The sequence below is a fragment of the Gopherus flavomarginatus genome, chromosome 3 (genome assembly GCF_025201925.1).
Source record: "Gopherus flavomarginatus isolate rGopFla2 chromosome 3, rGopFla2.mat.asm, whole genome shotgun sequence".
NCBI classification, from domain to species: domain Eukaryota; kingdom Metazoa; phylum Chordata; order Testudines; family Testudinidae; genus Gopherus; species Gopherus flavomarginatus.
The window spans coordinates 182,799,946-182,821,357 of record NC_066619.1 but is presented as its reverse complement, the minus strand read 5'-3'; the positions used below and the strand labels follow the sequence as shown (position 1 = coordinate 182,821,357).

The 21,412-nt window shown below is 38.3% G+C and overlaps 1 protein-coding gene across 1 annotated transcript in view; it reads left to right on the top strand.

Annotated features, from left to right (window-relative positions):
* TNIP3 (TNFAIP3 interacting protein 3) overlaps positions 1 to 16,946 on the top strand; it is a 108,635-nt gene extending 91,689 nt beyond the window's left edge. Inside the window, exons 12-14 of the mRNA XM_050946555.1 lie at positions 329 to 487; positions 4,106 to 4,166; positions 15,423 to 16,946. Of these exons, the coding sequence (XP_050802512.1) occupies positions 329 to 487; positions 4,106 to 4,166; positions 15,423 to 15,454 (252 nt within the window). The 3' untranslated portion in view covers positions 15,455 to 16,946. The remainder of the gene's footprint in view (positions 1 to 328; positions 488 to 4,105; positions 4,167 to 15,422) is intronic.
* The last annotated feature ends 4,466 nt before the right edge of the window (positions 16,947 to 21,412 follow it).

Here is a 21,412-nt window from a genome sequence, read left to right as displayed (position 1 = left end):
GGTTGAACAGTGAGTGCTACTACATGAGATAAAAATGTCATTTGGTGCCAGAAAACAGTGCTTGCAAGGTAGGTATCAAATACTTCATCCAACAGAAAAATTTCAATGGTCCTTGGCAGGATGTGCGGAAGGTGCTGTATCAAGAGAGATTTATTTGTTCATCAACATTCAGAATAGGTTAAATTAGAAGCCCTGTAGCCAGTTATGGGTCTGGACCCTTCTTCACTATTAATGTTCAGGGATTAATTTGTATTGGCATTCTGTTTGACCCACAGGTGCAGCTAGTAGCATGGTATTTTGTTTTTTTTTTTTTAATTTTTTCCTACAGACAAAAGACCTCCCTGTGTCATCTGAAAAGTGCTGCTTCCTGCCTCAGATGTTTCTTCCACCTTGTGTTAACTATGGAAACTGTGGATTAGTTGTCCGCTACCAAGACCCTCGAGTACAAATGTCATCACGGGGCATGTATGATCAGCAGCAGCACCCTGTGAGTAGGACTTCTGTCAATTATCATTTTGCAGATCTTAGAACATGGCAACCTTACATGAGAACTATAATCTTTTCAGTGATTCATTCCACCCTCTTCTTCAGCTAGCTTGGTTGTCTCTCAATCCATTTCAGGATCCAGATTAAATTTTTCCTGTGTTTTCAAAGCTGTCCATGGACTTGAACCAGCCTTGTGCCTGATCTCTGCTCAGTCTCTCTCTCTGCCTCTCACCACACAAATCACTGGTCTCCATTTAATAAGTCCTGCTCTGTGACCTCTCGTGAAATCTAGACTGGCCTTTGATTCCGCACTTCTTTTCAAGCCTCATCTGAAAAACTCTTTTCTCTCTCTTTGATGTTTCTGTTTTCTCCTATAATTTTTCATGTTAAATTTGTAACTCTGGTCCCACTTTCCTGCCTCCTTTGGAAAATCTGCAGAAGTGGGCTTAAAGGGGAGGGAAAGTACTTGCAGGGATTCCTCTTCATTTCTTGAGTGTGCCCGAATGGTGCTGAGGGCGAGATCAGTCTCTGCAGGGCCCAAAGGCTAAAAGACATCTTTTCTCCCCTGCCTCTACTTCATCTCAAGTGCTGTCCTGAGCAGATCTCTGACATACTTACATATTTCACCAACTTGATCTCATTAAAACTGACCCTTGTGGGTTTTGTACAATTTATGCTTTTTCTGACTAGAGAGAAATAATTAAAACCTTTATAAATACATTTTATATATAATGTTCCTAAGAAAAAGGGGGGTTATTTTAAATTTGATTTAATTAGAAAATATCTAATAGTATTGAAAATAAATTTTACGCACGTAGTTTGATTAGACTTTTACACTATTATTTAGATCAACTCAGAATCCCATCACAGGTCGTGTCTCATTTCTACAATACAGCATGGTTAACCTGTATTCATAAACATGGGCTTGTTCCATAAGATACGTAGCATGTCTCTGGTCATTCAAAATAAATAATAGTGACAACAAAGGTCCAGATGCTAGTCCTGTTAAAATCAATGTGATTATTTTCTTGACTTGCGTGAAAGCAGGAGTTAGCCTAAATAAATATTTGTTGAATATGGTGTCAAATTTTCCCGTCGTATGTAGGGAATCACCATATTTATTTGGAAAACCTGCTTGACTCTCTTATGGTTTTGTCATTCATGAGTAATGTACAATACTGCACTATCATATCCTCTCTACGTAGCATGCAAACATTTCTATGCAAATTGATGAACTAGTAGCAAAGATACATAACTATGCTATAAAGCCCTAAGGGCCAAATTTTGACATCTTGATGCATATTTAGTAATATCTTGCTCCAGGATAGCTGTGTTTAAATGGGACTACTAGAAGAGTAAGGTATTACTCAACATGAGTAAGGGTAGTAGAAAATGGCCCTAAATGATTTATGAAAATTTGTCATTTTTCAAGCAAGCTTATTTTATTGTAAAACAATATTAAATTACACTTTAAACAAAAAATTAAGATAAGAACCTACTAATTTTTAAATCCTATATTTATGCATATAAAGTTACGTATTAAATGTGTTAATTATTCAGGCTTAGCTTAACTTTGCAAAATGTGTTTTTTATGCTTTCAAACTTAAGAAATCTGAGGAAAAATGTGGGCAAGCAGGTAAATTTTGTGTTAGAAATACACTTATTTTGTTTATCAGAGTTTGAAATATTGTAAAATGTTTCTCACAGCAGTTTGGAGTCAGTCCCAGATTATTCTGGCTTTCCTCCTTGAGTTTTCATCATCTGTGTTTCTAATTGTACCAGAAGGACTCTCTGGGTTTAGAAATGTTGCCATTCCTAAAGGAGTGCAGAGGAGGTGCAGTGCATTTCTGATTGTTGCTTTGAAGTTCTCAAACTTGTTTTTTGAGTTTTCTTTGAAATTATTTTCTTATGCGAGCATAGTGTTGCTCTTAGCTCTTTAGCTCCCTGAGCAATTTGTCAGTGAAGAAGAAATGTGTTACGATTTAATGAGTGTCTTGATTTAACAAATGTAATACTGTGCATTTACCCTGTGCTTCTGATTTTTCACCTTTTCTGCATCTCACTTTTTGTTTCTGTTGAAAATTTTTAAGGAAACTTTTATATTTAGTTTGACTTGAAATGTATCTCTCTTCTGTCCTTGGATTTCTTTCAAGACTGTAATATGAGAGAGAAAAGAAGTAGTAATGAATTATGAGAACTGCATGTTTATTATGAACTGAATAGAGCAAAACACTTAAGCACAAGCTTAACTTCTTGAAGTTGATGGGACTGTTCCTGTGCTTAAAGTTAAGTGTGTACATAGGTGTTTTGGCTCAAATTAGTAATTCTTGTGTGAAGTGTAGAACTTTCAATTGTAGTAAGACTTCACTTTCCTTAGGCTTATGACCACTTTTGAATAATGTTACATAACTGCAAAAGGATTTTCATTTTACTGACCTTAGCCATCATCCATAACAACAGCCCAATCTTGCAGTTCTAACTTAGGCAAAACTCCTACTGAAATCAGTGAAGTGAAGTGTCTTCCCAGTGAGGATGGATAAATTGGAATTCTTTAGGTAATGATGGGAATTTTGCCAGAGGGATTTCTGCAAAACAGGGACCATAGAATTCTCCCATCCAATTAATGAATTGAGGGTGGTGATGTATGGCATTTCATAGGCTTCCTCATTTGTCTAAAGCTAGATAGAAAGCCTGACACTACTCCAACTGAGGTTAAAGTGTTTTTTGAAAGTGCTCAAATGTATATGAGGGCTGAGTCCTAATGTAATGAGAAAAAAAATTTTGTCAAATGGTCTTTCAGAATCAAATAGACTGGTAGTTATTTTCCACATTTTGCAATATAAAATAAAAAAAATTGCCTTCTGCTATGAGAAATGTGGAGGAATTTCCAGGCAATATCATCGTCTTGTTTGTTTGTATTACCATAATGCCTAGGAGCCCAAGTTATGGACCAGGACCCATCTTGGTATTGTCTTCTCATAAAAGAAGAAAAAAATTGTTTTTTTTTTTAAATAATTTCCCTGTCCTACAGCATATTCAAGGTGGTACATGATGCTACCTAATGCGATTGATACCTTCATCTAACTCTATGGGAGGATAGGGGAATGCACTTTTGAGATGAAGGGTGTTGAAAATGAATGCTGACAAACTTTGCATGCTTTCACATTGGAACAGCTTCACCTGCTATGTCAAAGCATGCCATTCTCTTAGCTTCTTAACTGCTTGCAATGGTCCTAGTTAAAAATGCAAATGTTTATAATGTCTTCAGGTCCATTTCATTTGTCTCTGTCTTCTCACTCCCTATTTACAGTGTTCATAAGATTGTTGAAAATCTGATTGATGTTACTAATGTTGGCTTTGATTTGTGATATTTAGAAAGGTTGATACTGTTCACAGAATTCAAACACATATTAGAAAAAGAAAACAAGCTGAAAAGCTCAATCAGTAGAAATTTTGAGCCAAATCTAAGTTTTTTTTGTTTTTGTTTTTTGGTAAATTACTTTTGCATGACTAATAAAAAGCTTCACAGCATAATTATATTTTAACATACCACTATTCTTTTGTTTGAAGTGTCTATGAAGTCCATATTGCTGTAATAATGTTTTATTGTTCTATGCAGCCGGATTATCAATGGTATGTTCCGGACCAGTTTCCGCCAGATGTGCAGCACAAGGCAAATGGTAAGACAACAGCTGTACTGAACATACTTTGAATTCATTTTTTTAATGAGGCCTTTTTAGTAAACTTTCAAGTGTAGATAGTGCACTCTTGCTCCAAGGCTCTACTTTATAAGGCTGCAGTTGATATACAAGACAGAAGTTGTAGGTTCTACGGGGGGCTGTCTGTGATATAGGTTTCAACTTCATTGTGATCCTTAAAACATCTCTTTTATAATGTATGTTACAGTAATAATCTTTAAAGAGAGGCTATCCTCAGAGTTGGCCTTTACAGCTTCTGGTGCCCCCATCGAGACTAGATAAGAATAATGCTGAAGACAGGGTGAGAAATGGAACAGGTTTTAGCAGTTATCCCTGTTAACAATTTTTTTCCCCACTCCGTAGAAAAGATGCAAATTGAAATGCCTCTTCTTGTTGGATTGAGTAACAGAGACATTGTTAACATCAACTGATGCACAAAATCAGGAATCTAGAGGCCTAGAACTGTGCCCTGAATGGTTAAAGATGCTAGGTACTAAGGCAGTATCAATTATTAATGACTCTTGGAGACAAATGAGCATACAAATTATTTACAAAAGATTAGGCTTGCTATGCAAAATTAGGATCTAGGTTTGAAATGACACAAAGTTGTGGGTGTATGGATTTTGGTTCCACCCATTATAGATACTGGGGTGGGGAAGCAGGGGAAAGGATATTGTTTTGAATTCCAAGTCCCTTTTCCTTCCCCTTCTCTTTGGAAACTTCTCCTCCTCTCCAGTTTGGGGATTTTGGTGTCAGCCAGGGTTTTGGGTCTTGCAGTACTCTAATCCTCTTTCTTCTAGATGACCTTTCAAGTGACTTATGCTGTCCTGAGTTGTGAAGTTAAATGTATAATGATAGGTATTGCATGGTATCACCATATGTATCGTTCTGTAGTGGGTGTGGATACTGCATATAGTGATAAGGAGTTGTTATTGAGGCTATCTTGTGCAGCATCCAAATGGGAAGCTATATGGCCATTTCTTCTCCAGCAGTTACATGTAGGAGATGCAGTACATGAAAATAGCAATATCTTTTAAAATGTATGGACTAGTCCTTTAAAAAATGAGGTAGCCTGAGCTTCTGGTGGGGTGGGAGGGAATGCAGACACCAGGAAGATGGAATTATTTTATGGCTTCCTCCCTTTAAACCCATGGGAATTTACTGCACAAAAGAATGTTGATGGTGTCATACCCATGCCCTCCATGTTGTGAACACATCAGAGTGGAGGTTGGGAGTAACTGCAGATGCAGTTCTATGGTAATTTGTCTCTATTAAAGGGTCTGAGGAAAACCCCTTTTGTGCCTATTTCTCCCTTTATATGTCCTTGAGTTTGCTTCTGACTCTCTCATGTGTAAAATGTTATTTTAAAGCCAAACTCCCTGTATTTTCCACCATTGGTGGTGGACAGGGGCCAAGGCCACCCCCTTCAACAGGACAGTTGGAAACTCAATGAGTTGAAACTTAAAAAGAGTTTTCACTTTCCCTCCTTTTCTACACCCAGTTATAGGAACCCATGCTACATAATTTTGGCCCATAGTATATAATTAATCCATAACATAGAGAAATGATGTTGAGTGTAGAAAGGGCTACACTGAGCCTTTGGGGGTTGTATGTTGTTTTTACTAGTCAAAAATTAGTCATTAACCTTAAGGAAGTCCCAAATTTTGAGTACGCTTATTAAAAACTGATTTTACTTAATAACAAGAGTGACTAAAGTTGGAGCTAACTGACATTTTTTTGAGTTTTGGCAAGACTTTGAATTTTGAAATTCCAAAAATAAATGGGAGTGGGGGAGAAGAAACCTGAGGAAACTAGGAAATGTTCACAATTTTCCGCCTGTCTTCTCTCCTTTTGGACCAGCTCTAACTACAATAATGTTTGTACAGTCAGTCATAGTGTAGCTAGCAGAATTTGAGAAGGATCATTTATCTTAGCTTGAATATATGTCCAGTTAGGTAATAAACTGGCTATTAAATGTTAATGATTTTCTCCTGAATTAGTGCTTAAGTATGGTGCTGTAAAAAAAAAAAAAAAAATTAAACAAGATAACAAATCAGTCTGTGATACCACAAAGCAGTTTCCCCCACCACCACCCCATACAGAATCTATCACTGGATTGATGTTATAGTACAGCCAAATCCTTTAGTCTTCTTTACCTAAGCAATATTTCCATTGTCATTAAGGGGAAGTTTATTCAAGCATCAACTACATGACGTGGCCCATATAGTTTAATGTCATGACTTGCACACAAGTAAAATGAATCCATGAACAAGTATTTATTATAGTCGCTTGTGCTACTATATCTGCACATAATTTGTACCTTACATGTGTTTGATTGACAAACAAAGGATTTCTGTCTTATAGGTGTGTACTCTGTATAAATATGACTATAGGCCGTGTGATATAAAACATACTATAAGATTCTGATCCACAAACCATCGAATCAGAGCTACATAAAGAATGGATTTTTCCGTTCAGTGATGGTTCTGAAAAATCAAAAATAGAATAAGTTTCAGGTTGATCAAAACCAACATTTTTTCACAATGCTTGGTAAATTGAAAAGTCTACAAAATTTTACTTTGGGTCAACCAAAAAGTTTTATTTCGATTTCGAGCTTTTTTTGGTTTTGTGTTTGTGGGTTTTTTTAAATAAAATTGAAGGAAATGTGTAAACGAAAGGTGCTTTTGACCTGAAAAATCAAAACATTTCATTTTGAAAATGCTGACATGTTTCTACTCTTTTGGATATTTTTTCTTTTCTTAAAACCATCAGCTTGGTGAAAGCAACATGAAATTGTAAAATGTTTCAATGTAGCCAAATCTCCATTTTTTAACCACCCCCCTGCCCTCCAACCCAAACATTCAGCTGAAAAACTGCCTAGCTCTGTACTGAAATCAATGAGAGTCTTTATATTGACTTCAGTGGACTTTGGACCAGATCCTAAATGTTTACACAAAGTATCCTGTAGGCATAGTTTACTGTAAGGCTCCTGCAATTCCAAAGGCATACATTGCAGAGCTGGGAGGCAGTAGCCTATACAACCACACCTGGAGTATTGTGCTCACTCAGTTCTGGGCATTGTGTTACTGGAGAGACTGTCTTATAGGGAAAGATTAAAAGAACTAAATATGTATAGCTTGGCTAAGCAATTTTGAATGAAGATATACTTAATAGTCTATGTATCTAACCTAGCCTCTTTTCACATTGCTGCCACTCCCTCCCCGCACCCATCCACACGACTCTGCCAGTGGTGACTCGACGCCATGTTTTTCTGCTTCTCATGGGCACATCCTTTGTTGTATGGAACCCCTTTTCTGAGCTAGTCTGCAAAGCTATTATTCTCTCTCTTGTTTTAAATACTTCCTTAATGACCAGTTGCTTCTTCAAAAGTCTGCAAGAAACTTCTGTGGTCTCCATGGGAAAAAACCTTCTATTGCTAAGTAACAACATAATCTTAGAGGGGTTGTTCCTGCGCTACTTCTCCTTACTGTCTTGTTAATCCCTGGGTCATGTCCTGTCCATGACCATGGTGAAATTCTAGCTCTACTGAAGTGAATAGGAGCTTTCCCATTCTTCAACAGGACCAGGACTTCCTCATCATATCTGTTAAGAGATACCTTGCAAATTTGGGGTGTTATTAAAATAAATAATACATTTAATATTTGAAGTTAATTAACACCAACCGGGGAGAGTTGAGAGGACTTACTAGGTGAAGTATCAAGAAGTATAACTTGAAATAGAAAAATGTAGTGAAATTAGGAAAAGGAAAATTCCACAGAAACCAGAATCATCCCTGAAATATTTTAATGACCTGCAGAAATACGGAGTAGCATCTTTTTTTCTTCCCTTCTTTCCTCATTTTCCTGTTTTTTTTCTTTGGTTTGTTTATTTTCCCTCTCATCCCCAGGCACCGTGACCCTTTTTTTGTGCAGTTGGCGGAGGATCACTTACACATAGATCTAATCTTCAACATTTGGCTCCAGAGCTGAACTTTCCCAAAGACTGTGGTGGTTTGGATCTGGGGTTTTGATTTGGACCCTTTCTAATTTTAATGATAATGAATACCTTCCTCAGAGCAAAGGATGGGTGGGAGGTGAGGGGAAATGCAAAGGGGAATAGGAAAACAAGGAGTTAAAGAGGGAAAAAATTCTCCTACCCATTTCTTCTTGAAAAAGCTTTCCCTCCAAAACCAGAATAAAACAAACAAGGGTAATGTTGAAGACAAACAATTTTCACATTTTTGTTTAACTAGAAATTCTTACTTTTTGTTTATAAACCTGAGCTGTAGCAGTAAAGGCAGTGGCATTTTAAAAAGCACAACCGCCCCAATGTCAGCTGTATTTCAAATTTCTGCAGTGAAATATGACTTTATGGTTGAGGATTTACAAACAGACAGAGCTTTGATTATTGAACTTCACTTATTGTGAACCTCCTGTTTATTTAATCAGGGTTGTATTCCCCAATTGTTTCACATAACAGGGTGTTTCACATGAGTGAGATTTGGCTATACTGTAGTGCCCGTTGCTCCTTAATGCTACTGCAATCTGCTGAACTAGTTGGTCTTGGGTAAGCTGTCAGTCCGTCTGTATGCGCTGCAGTCCTGAAGGACTTCAGTACATAAAGTTTAGTCCTGTTGAGCCAGCTGGCCTGGAGGAAGTTGGTTGGCTGGCTGTATATGCCTTAGTCCTTAAATGCTTAAGAGCTACAGTGCATGAAGCTGTCTTGTCTGGTCAGTTGTCCCCAGAGCAGCACCAAGCTGGCTGGCCATGATTGGGGAGAGCTGTCATCAGCCTTAGAAAGCTGAACTCAGTTGGGAAAATCTGAATGCAGATTTTGAAGTCTGTAGCAGCAGCATACTTGATTATCTCCACCCTCAGTTATTCAAAGGGCTTCACTTGTCGCATGAAAATTTGATCTGGACTACAGTGCTGCAGATTCCTAAACAGTGACACTGGGTTTATAAGGTGTATTTATGTGTAACTTGTGTATAGCCAGTTTGTATTTTTTTTTTTGCTTCAGTCTACCTACTACTGAACATTCCAGTTACTTTGTAAAATTGTGTCTGCAGCTTTCGGGAGTTTAACTTAGATATTAACCAAATAGTCACTCACCCAGAAATTGTTTTAATAGGCCCTAGAGGTTAGGAAAAATATATCCTCCAGAAAAGCTTAGGAGCCAGGAGACTGCGTAGGCTGCCTCTAGCTGCAGGTTATGGAAACAGTTTAACTACTTGAAGCCTAATTTTAAAAATGTACATTAAATGTGTTTCTCCTTTTATGGTGTGTTTAATGACTCAGTGTATTCCAAGCCCTTGCACATTTGCAGGGCAGCATTTCTTAAAGGAAACCCTTGTTGCTGCTAGTGGTCTGGTAAGAAACACCAGGCTGTACCCCAGGGTAAAGTCAATAGGCCATGAATGTGCCCTTTGGGAGGAAACATGCTCTATGTCCACAGGAACCTAAGTGATTAACCTCCAGGGGTCTTACCAGTGGGATCAAAAATGAATCAAGGACTATTAAAACAGCTAGTTGCAAGTGGAAAGGTATGGGCTGCACTCATGGTTATTGGTTCCAAGACAATAAGATTTTCTTCCCATTCATATCCATAAAGATGCACATTGTATCTTATTAAAACCCCTTAGTGAAGCTCATTTTGTCTGAGGGCATAAATCAATGTGGGGGATTGCAGAGCACAGCTCTTCCTCTTTTGTGTGCTGTGTTCTGTGCCTGCAGAGACATGCCTTTAGCAGCCTATGCCCAGAAAGTGGGCAATACGGGATCAAGTTGCCAGCAAGAGACCATTTAATAAGAGCCTCTGATCCAAAAGCCATTCTCCAGAGCAGAGTAAGAAAAGCAGGATGACTAGAGGAAAGTGGAAAGGATGGGTACTGGGAGTATAGGTGGGAAGAGAGGTGGCCTGTTCTACAACTCACCTCCCCTTTAGGCCTGTGCATCTTTCTCCTCCTGATAATGCAGATGCCATAGATGGGGAAAAACCGGAGGGGAAATGAATCAGTTGGTTGAAAGAGGGAAAAGGCCAATATATAAAGGTGGAGGAGAGGACAGATTTGTGTCCAGGGAAGGACCGCGTGCAGGGGAAGTGGAAGGTAGCAAGCATAGCAGTGGCCTGACTTTAATGGAGCTGCACCTGCTTCCAGCAGGGCTAAACCTGGCCCCTCCTCTTTTTACTTTGTGCCTGGATTTGTGCTGGATCTCAAGTCTGAGGCTTTCCTCACTTTCTTGCAGTCTAACCTTGCTCTAATGTTCATGCTGCCCTTGTGTGGCACCAGTATCTAAACCTGCTTTATGTGCTATATCATTCAGTGTTCTTGGAATTTGTTTTTATTAGCTTTAGGGGCAAAGGATAAAGAATTCCAGCAAGTGTATTTAATTTGAGTTTATTTAGCAGGTGGGGCTGGCTTCCTTCCTTATCCAACTGTGCAAAATTGAAAAGATGGTTGGGAAAAAAATTGGTTTTGGAGACTTTCCCTGAACCATCTTTTCATAAAGATTTCTCTGGAAAAGAGGTTTTATTGCTCGGAGCTCACGTGTCCTTGCTGCTGGCATGTGTTTTCTCTTTTGCTTCCGAGATGCATCTTGGAGTTTTTTGATTTTGGCAGAAATAACTAGTGGTCCCCCAGTAGATGTATTCAAGAACCACACTTATCCCTTCAAAACTCCTGATCTAAATACAGGAACTCTTAGTCCTAATGTTTATATACTCATTATATATTTTAATTTGGGGTCAAATCAGGCCTGGCTTAGTGCACAGGGAGAGGGTAAAATGAGTCCTTCCTCATCTAACTCCCTGCTCAGTGGGCAGTACTGATTTAGTTGCAAGATCCTAGGAAGAATGGGAGCGGTCAGCTAATGGTGCTAAGTAGGCTTAGATGGGGTAAGCAGAGTTCAGCCTGTGGAACTCTAGGCACACCATTTCACAAATGTGGCAGGACATCTGAACATCTCTAGAGGTGATATGTGTCCAGGTACCCCTAGTGTAGTGCCACCTCTCATTCTCAGGAGCCAATGTTGCCTTTAACATACACATTCTTCTAATATTATAATTAGAGCTGGTGGGAGAACAGATTTTTTCCTGTTGAAAATTACAACTTTTCAGAGAAAAAATGAAAACCTGAAAACAAAGTTTTATTTTTTCAATGAAAAGTCAACACTTTCCACGGAAAGTGCTGAAAACTGTTTTGATGGGAAATTATTGACCGGCTCAAGGTGTGTTTACATGCATGCATATTTGAAACTGCACAAGTATTTCAAAATTGGCCTTTATAAAGCTTGAATCTCTTCCAGCAAACCAGGACATATTCATGAGCTGGTCTTCGCGTGGGAAACTAAGGATTTGACAATTTATCCCATGTTTAGCTCTTTCAAACATTTTTAGAAATTCTGCTCAAATAATACTTTCTCCCACTATAATGCAAACTATAAACACATTCAGGATGGCCTACAATTTCTGTTTCCTGAAATGTCAGAAGTTTTCATTTTCTAATTTTTGTTTCAAAATCTACCTTCAACTTAAGATCACAGAAAATTCCATATTGTTTCAGCTGAATACCAGTTGGAGATGACCGCTGAGAAAGTATGATACGAAATTTAAACAGTAGTATGGTTTTAAATGCTAACAGCCCCACCTCCGCAACAGGATGTTCCAATATGTACTCATTTCCCGCTTTTGCTGTCAATAAATGGTCCCGGCTATTTTAAATAGCTTCAGATGCATTGATAAACTAATATTAAATTAGATTGAAGACACTGGGAAGATATCAAGGCATTTTATAGTAACTTGGTTTTCTCTGCTTTACATTGTGAGTTCATATGGCAGTGGAAATACTGGTATTTCAGTAACATACAGTAAATACGCAGATGTTAATTAATTAGATTCTTTCCTGTTGGTTTCATGAAACCACATTCGTTTGCCATGTGGAAATTCCTTCTTTCTCATCCATTATGTGAAGGAGATGCAAAATTAGTTCTATGCTATTTGTTCACTAATAGAGATGCACCAACTTTGAAAGTACTGTGTTTATTATTTTAGTCTATCAAAAATACACTATTCCTGCTGAAGTGAGGGCCCAGTTCCCTTTTTCTGTTTTCACTGCGGTGCATTTTTGAAATACAAACTACTGTGGGCCAGATTTGAAATACAAACTACTGTGGGCTGATTTGCACTGCTGCAAAGCAGCCAGAAAGCCAAATTAACCAGTTGACAGGGGATTCTTCTTGTGTAAAGGTAATTCTTAAATTGTGGAAGCTGAACATCACCCCATTCCTGACCATCTGTGGAGGGAACATACCTGGAATGCCCTTGCACTTGGCTAATTCTCAACTGCTGGACTGTTCCTTTTGAGGGACACCTCTGTGCTGTTCTAATTTATGCCAGGAACTGAAGTGGTCCCTAGCAGTTATTAGGATCTAGAGATACCAAAGGTGGCTTGAGGCCATCACCACCTCAGTTCTGCACGAAGCGCTGAAAATCTAGCTCTCCCATTATAATTTTTTCAGTAACTTTTTAAAAAGTTACAGATACTGACACTTCACAGGCACCTTTGAAAAATCCTTTTTTTTTAGAAACAATTCTACTTATAAAATTATCTTGGTTTTTTTACCTTTGCTTCTTTTTTTTATTACTGAGGATGTTAACGGGAAAACAGTGAACTGAATTCCCCATTGCCTTGTACCTTGTATAGTTAGTTATGCCTGTGTAAAATACTACCATTCTGATTTGGTAGGGTTTTCCGTTCACTTGGATAAGTGTAAAATGACTACAAAAGCCCCCGGGCCATGGAGAATCAGTCCTACTGCTAGCTTCTTACCTGAAATTATCATTCCTTCTTGTGATAAATACATTTCTGTAACAGTCAGTGCTGATGTTACAGTGTTACGACTTGGGATTCAGCTCTCTATACAAATACAGATTTGGAGTAACACTGATTTATATCTATCAAGGTTCCTTCCCCACTCTGAACTCTAGGGTACAGATGTGGGGACCTGCATGAGAACCTCTAAGCTTAACTACCAGCTTAGATCTGGTTTTGCTGCCACCACCCAAATTATTTATGAGTTATTTGGGAAACTCTATCTACCTCCCTCCCCAGAATATTTCCCTCCTAAGTACTATAACCCTTCCCTGGGTAGCCTTGAGAGATTTCTCCACCAATTTTCTAGTGACCACTGATCCAAACCCTTGGATCTTAAAACAAATAGAAATTAACCATTCCCTCTCCTTTCCCCCCACCAATTCCTGATGAGTCCAGATCCAACCCCACTGGATCTTAAAACAAGGAAAAATCAATCAGGTTCTTAAAAAGAAGGCTTTTAATTAAAGAAAGAAAGGTAAAAATCATTTCTATAAAATCAGGATGGAAAAACTTTACAGGATAATTGGATTCAAAAAGTTTCAGAGGAACCCCCTCTAGTCTTAGGTTCAAAGTTATAGCAAACAGAGGTAAATCCTCTTAACAAAAAGGAACATTTACAAGTTGAGAAAACAAAGTTAAACCTAAACGCCTTGCCTGGCTGTTACTTACAAGTTTGAAATATGAGAGACTTGTTCAGAAAGATTTGGAGAGCATGGATTGATGTCCTGTCCCTCTTAGTCCCAAGAGTGAACAACCCCAAAAAATAAAGAGCACACAAACAAAAGCCTTCCCCCCACCAAGATTTGAAAGTACCTTGTCCCCTTATTGGTCCTTTGGGTCAGGTGTCAGCCAGGTTACCTGAGCTTCTTAACCCTTTAAAGGTAAAAGGATTTTGGTGTCTCTGGCCAGGAGGGATTTTATAGTATTGTACACAGAAGGGCTGTTACCCTTCCCTTTATAGTTATGACAATATCAGTATCACTGAGATCAGAATCTAGCCATAGGATTGTATGTTTAGGCAAATGTCCGTTGTAAGAAAAAATAAGGGAAGAAAATATCTCTATGGTCCTGATCTTGCATTTCAGGTGTGAGGGGGCCCAGTCTACCTGCCTTTTAGACAATGTTGAATTAGGCCTAAGTAGACCTTTTTCAGAAATTTACCATGAGTTATTGATTGCTTTGTAAATTCTGCTTCTTTTTTTAATTGTGTGGGTACGCCACTGTAATAGTACTATGGTCAAAGGTGAAGTGATCCTTTCAGGTATGAGGATGTGTAATCCATGTGGTATGTCAGATGAATAGACACTCTACATATATACCTTCACACATGGAAAATATTCATCATCTAATTGTCATCCATCTCATACTCATCACTTAATTTATCTCAGACACATAAAGTGGCTTCTAACAGTTACAGACAAAGGAAGAGTTCTATTATGTAAACCTGGAATTCCAACAATGTTACCTCTTCATCTCCTACCACAAATATGGACCTTTGGATTTAATTTTCTCTTTTCAGCATATTCATCCAAATTCTTCCCTCAATTGGGAACCAAAGGGCTGGTAGGTTTTGTGATTGGCTTCTGAGTACAGGACTAACTGCATTTGGATGTCATTAGTACTGTACATTTCAGAAGTAAGTGACAGATATAACATGTTGGAGCAGTACATTATTCTCTCTGACATAGTCAGAACTCAGAATACACTTGGGAGTATTTCCTATTGTTGTTTTAATGTTTTATTTGTAAGTGATGTACTGTGTGCTTTTTCATGGCGTTCCTAGCAATATGTTACAACATTTCAGGGACGTCTGCTGAAACTTCTTCAGAAAGGATGTATGTGTTATATTGTCAATCTTGTATTATCCTTTCTGTGGTGACATTTTGTCCACGCTCACTTGCGTTACTATCATAGACATATGCTTGAACCACAGATGTGCTAATAGTTAACGCTACTAGATGTGTCACCGCCTTATACCTTGGGTAGTCTTTTACACTTCTGCAAAGTGGATGTAAACCTCTGCCAAATGAGAGTGATACATTTTGTTCCCACTTTGCAGAAGTGTAAAAGGCTACACTAGGTGCAAAGCCATGGCATATAGGTCCTAACATTTCCTTAACAGCTGGTATTTGAGATTGGTCACAATTGACTATGAGATGGTAACCACTGACCACTGTTTAAAATAATGGCATTCCTAACCCATCTTGTTTCTCTTTTGGTTTATTGTATACTTATGGGGACTGTAAGCTTTTGATTATATGGAACTTAAATTCTTCAAGGAAAAAATCAAATAAGAAAAAGGGAAATTAATCACAAGTGAGTTAATATTTTTAATTTTAAAACATTTTGTATTCATTTACTTGCAGATACTTCCTCAGAGAAAGAAGTCCATCACTGAAAGCATATGAACTAGAGAAGTGCAGATGAATTACACATGCTTCCATACTGTGAAAGACTGGGAGCTAGCCTGATGTTTCCTCGTAACTTTATTGTTCTTTGTTTTTTGCGTATAGCTCCTTATGTCTCCAGTGCATGTTACTTGTACCTGGTGAAATCCCAGTGGGGGTGGTGATGATGATGGAGACACAGATAAATCCTTCACACATGTGATCTTCAAGAACTGGTTAAATTATCTGGGGAAACACCACTCCTTTCCCTTCCTTTTGTGGAAGATGCTGCCCATACTAGCTACACGGATCTATAGAAACATCTTATGATACAACATTTAACTACTGCTGGATATTAAGAGGATGTTGCATCTGATTTGAATATAAAATGTTTAAGCACATTAATATTGTGATCTTGTGTAAGAATCACAATCCATTTTATTTAATTTCTGAAAATTATTTGTTGTGCCATTTTGAATTCTGCACTCATTTCTCTTCATATATATTTATGGAATGATAGCTCTTCAGAGAAGCTGCTGTCTACTACTCTATGTTTGTACTGTGCCTAGTATGAATGAGCCCCGTTTTTAGTTGGTCCTTAGGCACTTCTGTAATAAACATGATTATTATTAATAATAGGTTGACTGATGAAAATGACAATCCTACTTTTTAACAACATTTGCATAATAACTGTAATTATGTCTCACGTTGTTCAATTTTCCATGGTAGACAGTGAACCTGCTCCCATTTAAGTCATGGCCAATTCTTCCAATTATTTCTATAGTAGAAAGCTTGGGCCTAAGGCCTGCAAAGGATATGATCATAATTCTGTGTTTGTATATATATTTGTATAAATGGAATATTAATGGAAATATTCCACTGATTTATACTGAGAGTGGAAACAAGTTTCTACTTATAGAGGATTTTAGTAATTAATAATGCTAAACATAATTGTCCAACCTTTAATTTGAGAACACAATTACATTTTAGATAGAATAGTTCTATTTAAACCATGAAACTTTGTAGGAAATCAGCATGATAGATGTTTGGCCAACACTGCATGATGTTATCTGCTCACAGTATTACTGCTCTTTCCCTTCATATATTTAGTAGGACAATTCTTGTAGGGATTCTGCCACAGCCTGTTAGGGCTCTGCCTTACATAGGGGTAAGTCTTGTGCCTTATGCAGTAGGTCACATGAAAAGTCTAATGGATGTTCTTGCTGAATTAGTAGAAATTTCTTAGTGTGAGTCTAATTTCACACCACACCTTCCTAAATCGTACCAAGGCAGAGTTTTCAAGTGGACCTACCAGCCCTCATGGCCATATGCAGGATAATTTCCACATTAATAACAATCCATTTTTATTCCCATTAATGGACAAAGACTTTTGCATTAAAATAATAAGCTTCATGGATTAAATGTTTTCAGCATTTGAATTCAGACCCAATGGAAAACAATCCCTGGGAAAGGATTTCTCTGCAATTAAATTAATTCCTCCAACCGCTTTGTTTTTTTCATTCAAGGAGACAAATCCCACCCTATTTGGTCATGCAGACCAAGAGGAACATGACCAAAATCCTAAATTAACCATTCTCTGTAGAATAACTATTTTTTCATGATTTTTTGAGAAACCTGTGACACAAAAGCTCAAGTATCCATTGAAGCTGCTATCTCTGCATGGGTATGAAGCTGGCTTACAGATACTGTAGCAGCAGATAATTTAACTAGCAGACAACTGATTAATGATTTGGCTAATAAGGGTGAGATCATGGAAAATGCTAATGCAGTGCCTTAGGAAAATCCAATTATAATGTAACCTAATTCAATTCAGACTCTCAGCAGGTGACCAATGTTGTGGGAAGATTATCTGTGAATGTTCAAAACAGACAAGCTTCTGTATATCTGGTGTTACAGCCAACAAACCTCCATTTGATTCACTTCAGCCCTTCTGCTCAACTAACTATGAAGGTTGTACCTTCTATTTGTGAAGCTTAACTCTTTATATAGTTTGAGGAACCATTATCTGGCCTAAGCAGAGATGACTCAACATGAGTCATTCATGCTAAGAAAACAAGAGTTTGCAGTGCTAACTTTTTTTTTTCTTGGTATGGACACAAGGTTTTTAATGGTTAGTTGGCTAGGACCTGATGCTGTAAATATTTACTTGCACAAATCTCAGTGAAGCTAATTGTGAGACTTTGCTTCTAATATGGTGGGAGCGGAAGGAAGATGTCTGTTCGCCTTTTGTGTGATGCTACGTTCCCCAAATCCAGGCACTGTCTTCTCTCTGAATTAGTATTGTCACATTAGAACAGCACACACCAAAGAACTGTTTTTTCTGTTTGGTAGGGGGAGGGGAAATCAATTAGATTAAACCTATGGTGATTCATTTCTACAGAATTGTTGTCTCCAGTTCCAGTGCTTTGTCCGATCTGAATAATGGAGCGTCTCTCACTTTCTTTGGAAGATTATTCCACCTTTTATCAGATCTCCTGTTACTCCCCTATCTTCAGTCACTATTTTTATTTCCCAAATATCATCCCATTTCTCCTTTTTAACCTTCCCATTTAGCTTTCTCCAACTTATTTGTGTTGCAGCAGTGGATAAGGGAGACCAAATATACAATCAAGGATGTGACATACTTTTGTGGCAGGCTAGCTTTTTCATAAAGGTGTCTGTTGGAAGCTGTTTAAAGTTTGTGAGTCTTAAAATAAATTCTAGAGAAGGGAGATTAGTGGGCCGCATAAATCAGGCACTCAATGTTGACATATGATGATGATAAAGAATTGCTGAAAGAGTCATTTTTTTAAATACTGAATACAGAACTTTATTAGAATAAGGAAAAGAGTATTTATTAACCCTAAAACTACTGCTTCTCTCTGCTTTACTGTAGAGCTGCTGCCTTACAACCTTTCTCAGCCCCATCACACTTCCCTTTCTGCTACAGATTTAACGAAATAGTACATGCACTCCCAAAATGCAGATACTAAATACAGCATACCACACAGCTCTGCAGTTTATCACATGGGGAGAGAGGAATAAATATGTATTCTATATAATAATCTATACTTAGATACCTTGAGATGTGGTGTAAAAGTTTCCCGGGCATAAATTTGTGATGGCTGTATTACTCACTGAATAGTTTCCTGCCTTCATTTCAGGCCATACTGTACTTTAGGGATGAAGAAAATATTTTTGTCCAGATTAATGAAAAGGAAAAGGTGGGAGCTGTTTGAAGTTGCTCAGAAGTTCTGAATACTAGAACAAGTGTTTGAGGATATGGATTAATGAAAAGAACATGGGCAGGGCAGTGAAAGGTATCTGGTACAATTTGTCTCATAGGTCTGCACATAGTAACACAGATATGACAACCTATGTGTGCAATTCTGTAAATAAAAAAGGAAAAACCTGAACCACTTTACTCTCTGCCTTGAATTCATTCGTTGGTTTTCTTGCTTGCCACATCAGTCCACATAAACTGAACCCCAACTACATCTGTGATCTTGACTCAAACTTTTCCTTGTACTGTCTAACCTTCTGCCAGTCCTCTCTCATTGTTCCCTTTGTCTCCTTCTAGTCTTTTGTATTGCATCTTTTGTCATGCAGTCTTATTTGCTTGAACTGTCTTCAACATTTTACCTGCCAAGCACCCTTTTCCTTCCTCCTCCAAATCTCCCCTTAAACCTCACTTCCAGGAGTCCTTCCAAATTTGACTTCTTCATCATTAAGTTTTTATGCCCTCCGGCACCTGCACTGCTATTTCATGTTCTGTCTTACCTATTTTAGTCCATGTCTATGCAGGGGCTTGAGCTCCTTGGGGGATTGGGGCCTTAGACTGTAATCTCTTTGGAGAAGAGAATTGGGTGGTATTCTCCATTGTGTAAAGTGTTATGTTGCTAGGTAAATGGTCATTAATTATAGCAAGAATGCTTTCAAGCAGCTCAGCAACAAAGACCTTATTGTCTGTGAAAACAGTTATTTATTATACCCAATTAATTAAAAAAGAGTTTAAACATGAATTATATAGGTGTACTGGCAAAAGACTATTCTATTTGATGGCCCATGTTGTACGCCAGCCATGAGTCTGGGGTGCTCCTTGACGATAAAATCCTTTGAGGTTCTAGGAGCATGAAAGGCCATGTAAAAACCTTAGTCTAGTCTAAGCATTAGCAAGAGTTTGGCATCACATGAATACGATTTATGATAAGCTAAAGCTCCACCTTCCTTGCTTCTGTTTGTCTGTCTTACCTTACCTTGATAAACTGCAAGTTACATGATCAACCCTACCCCTCTCACCACCCTCGCACTGCGTTTACAATATACATCTCTACCTTGATATAACGCTGTCCTTGGGAGCCAAAAAATCTTACCGCATTATAGGTGAAACCATGTTATATTGAACATGCTTTGATCTGCAAGAGTGTGCAGCCCTGCCCCCACAGAGCACTGCTTTACCGCGTTATATCCAAATTCGTGTTATATCGGGTGGCATTATATCGAGGTAACAGTGTACCTTTGCTTTGGTTGAAATAATCCCCCAAATTCAAAAATACCTGTGAGATTTATTTAAACCAGATCTTAGTATTTTAACTTTACAGAAGAGATTTTTTTCTTCCTTTGCTATAAATCCTAGACAGTGTCTCTGATTTTGCAGATGCAAGTTGAAAGGTATATAAGACACCATGGCAAAATAATGTATTTTCTTGATTAATAAAACACACTCCCACCATAAACCTGGGTGCTGGCTAATTTTGTGTTTTCATTTACAGCAGCCACTGCCTCTGTTTCTTCTCCACCTGCCCCATAAATAGAGAACACCCAGGTGCTTCCTGTTTTGAGTATTGCTTCTGAGAGAGCAATGGGCCCACGCTAATTACAGATCATGCAATAAGCTTGTGGGGAAAGTTGTGTGTACGGAGACAGAGGGGTCAGATAAATGAAGGCAAACAAGTCAGGTATGTGGTGAAGCACATTTATTAAAGCAATCTGTCAATCAGCATGTGACATGAGACCTATGGGCTTGAAAACGTAGCTCAGAACTGTGTTGGCCCAATAAAAGGCAAGAGACTAGATTAACTATCCAGCTTTTCCAGAACTGATATGGCTGATGGCATTTCTCATAGCGGATGGACATGCACTTAGGCAGGGAGAAGGGTAACCTGATAAAAGGATAGGTTACATCTCCGAGGGAAGAACAAATCTGCTTTTTGGCACCTCTGTCACCAGTCCATGATATTATTCAATTACTGTTATGGGTTAGTTGGGATAGAAAAGGGTCTGTCAGAGAAATGTACTGGGAGGAAGTTTCTGTTCCAGCCTACAAGCAGTGTTCCTTCTGCATGCACAGTGGGTCTGATTATCAGCACACAGTGGTGTAAACCGAGTTAATCTATTCAAGTCAACGGCATTACACTGGTGTAACTGGTATAAGCACAATGCTTCTGCTGAGAGCTGTTGCTGGTGCCCACCCAGCTCCCATTGGCCCCCGCTAACTATGGCAGTGGCTTAAAGCCACAGTGTAGCCCTAAGAATAGGCAAACTGGCATGGATTTCATAAAAACCAGCCTGACCATTTGCCTAAACTAGGACTTGACCTGAACTGAATGCTCTTGGAGTCTAGAGAAAGTTCAGGTCATATCTACAAAAATATTCATATTTGCTGAGTCTCTTCTTGCTGGTTCTCATTCAGACTGGAAGCTGCAGACCAGACCAGAAACTAGAGGTACTAGAGATATTGTTAGAAAGCCTGTCCTAATATTCAGATAAAGCTCAGATGAATTTCTGAACATTTAGGTGCTATCCAAACTTAACCTGAGATTTACCTACAGGGTTTATTGATCAGGTGCTGGCTGGGTCACACAATACTAACATCACTACTTTGCTGATCCATCTAAAACTGAAGGTACATACTTTGGTGGCACATACACACACGCACGCACACACACAGAGAGAGCTTGAGGTGGAAA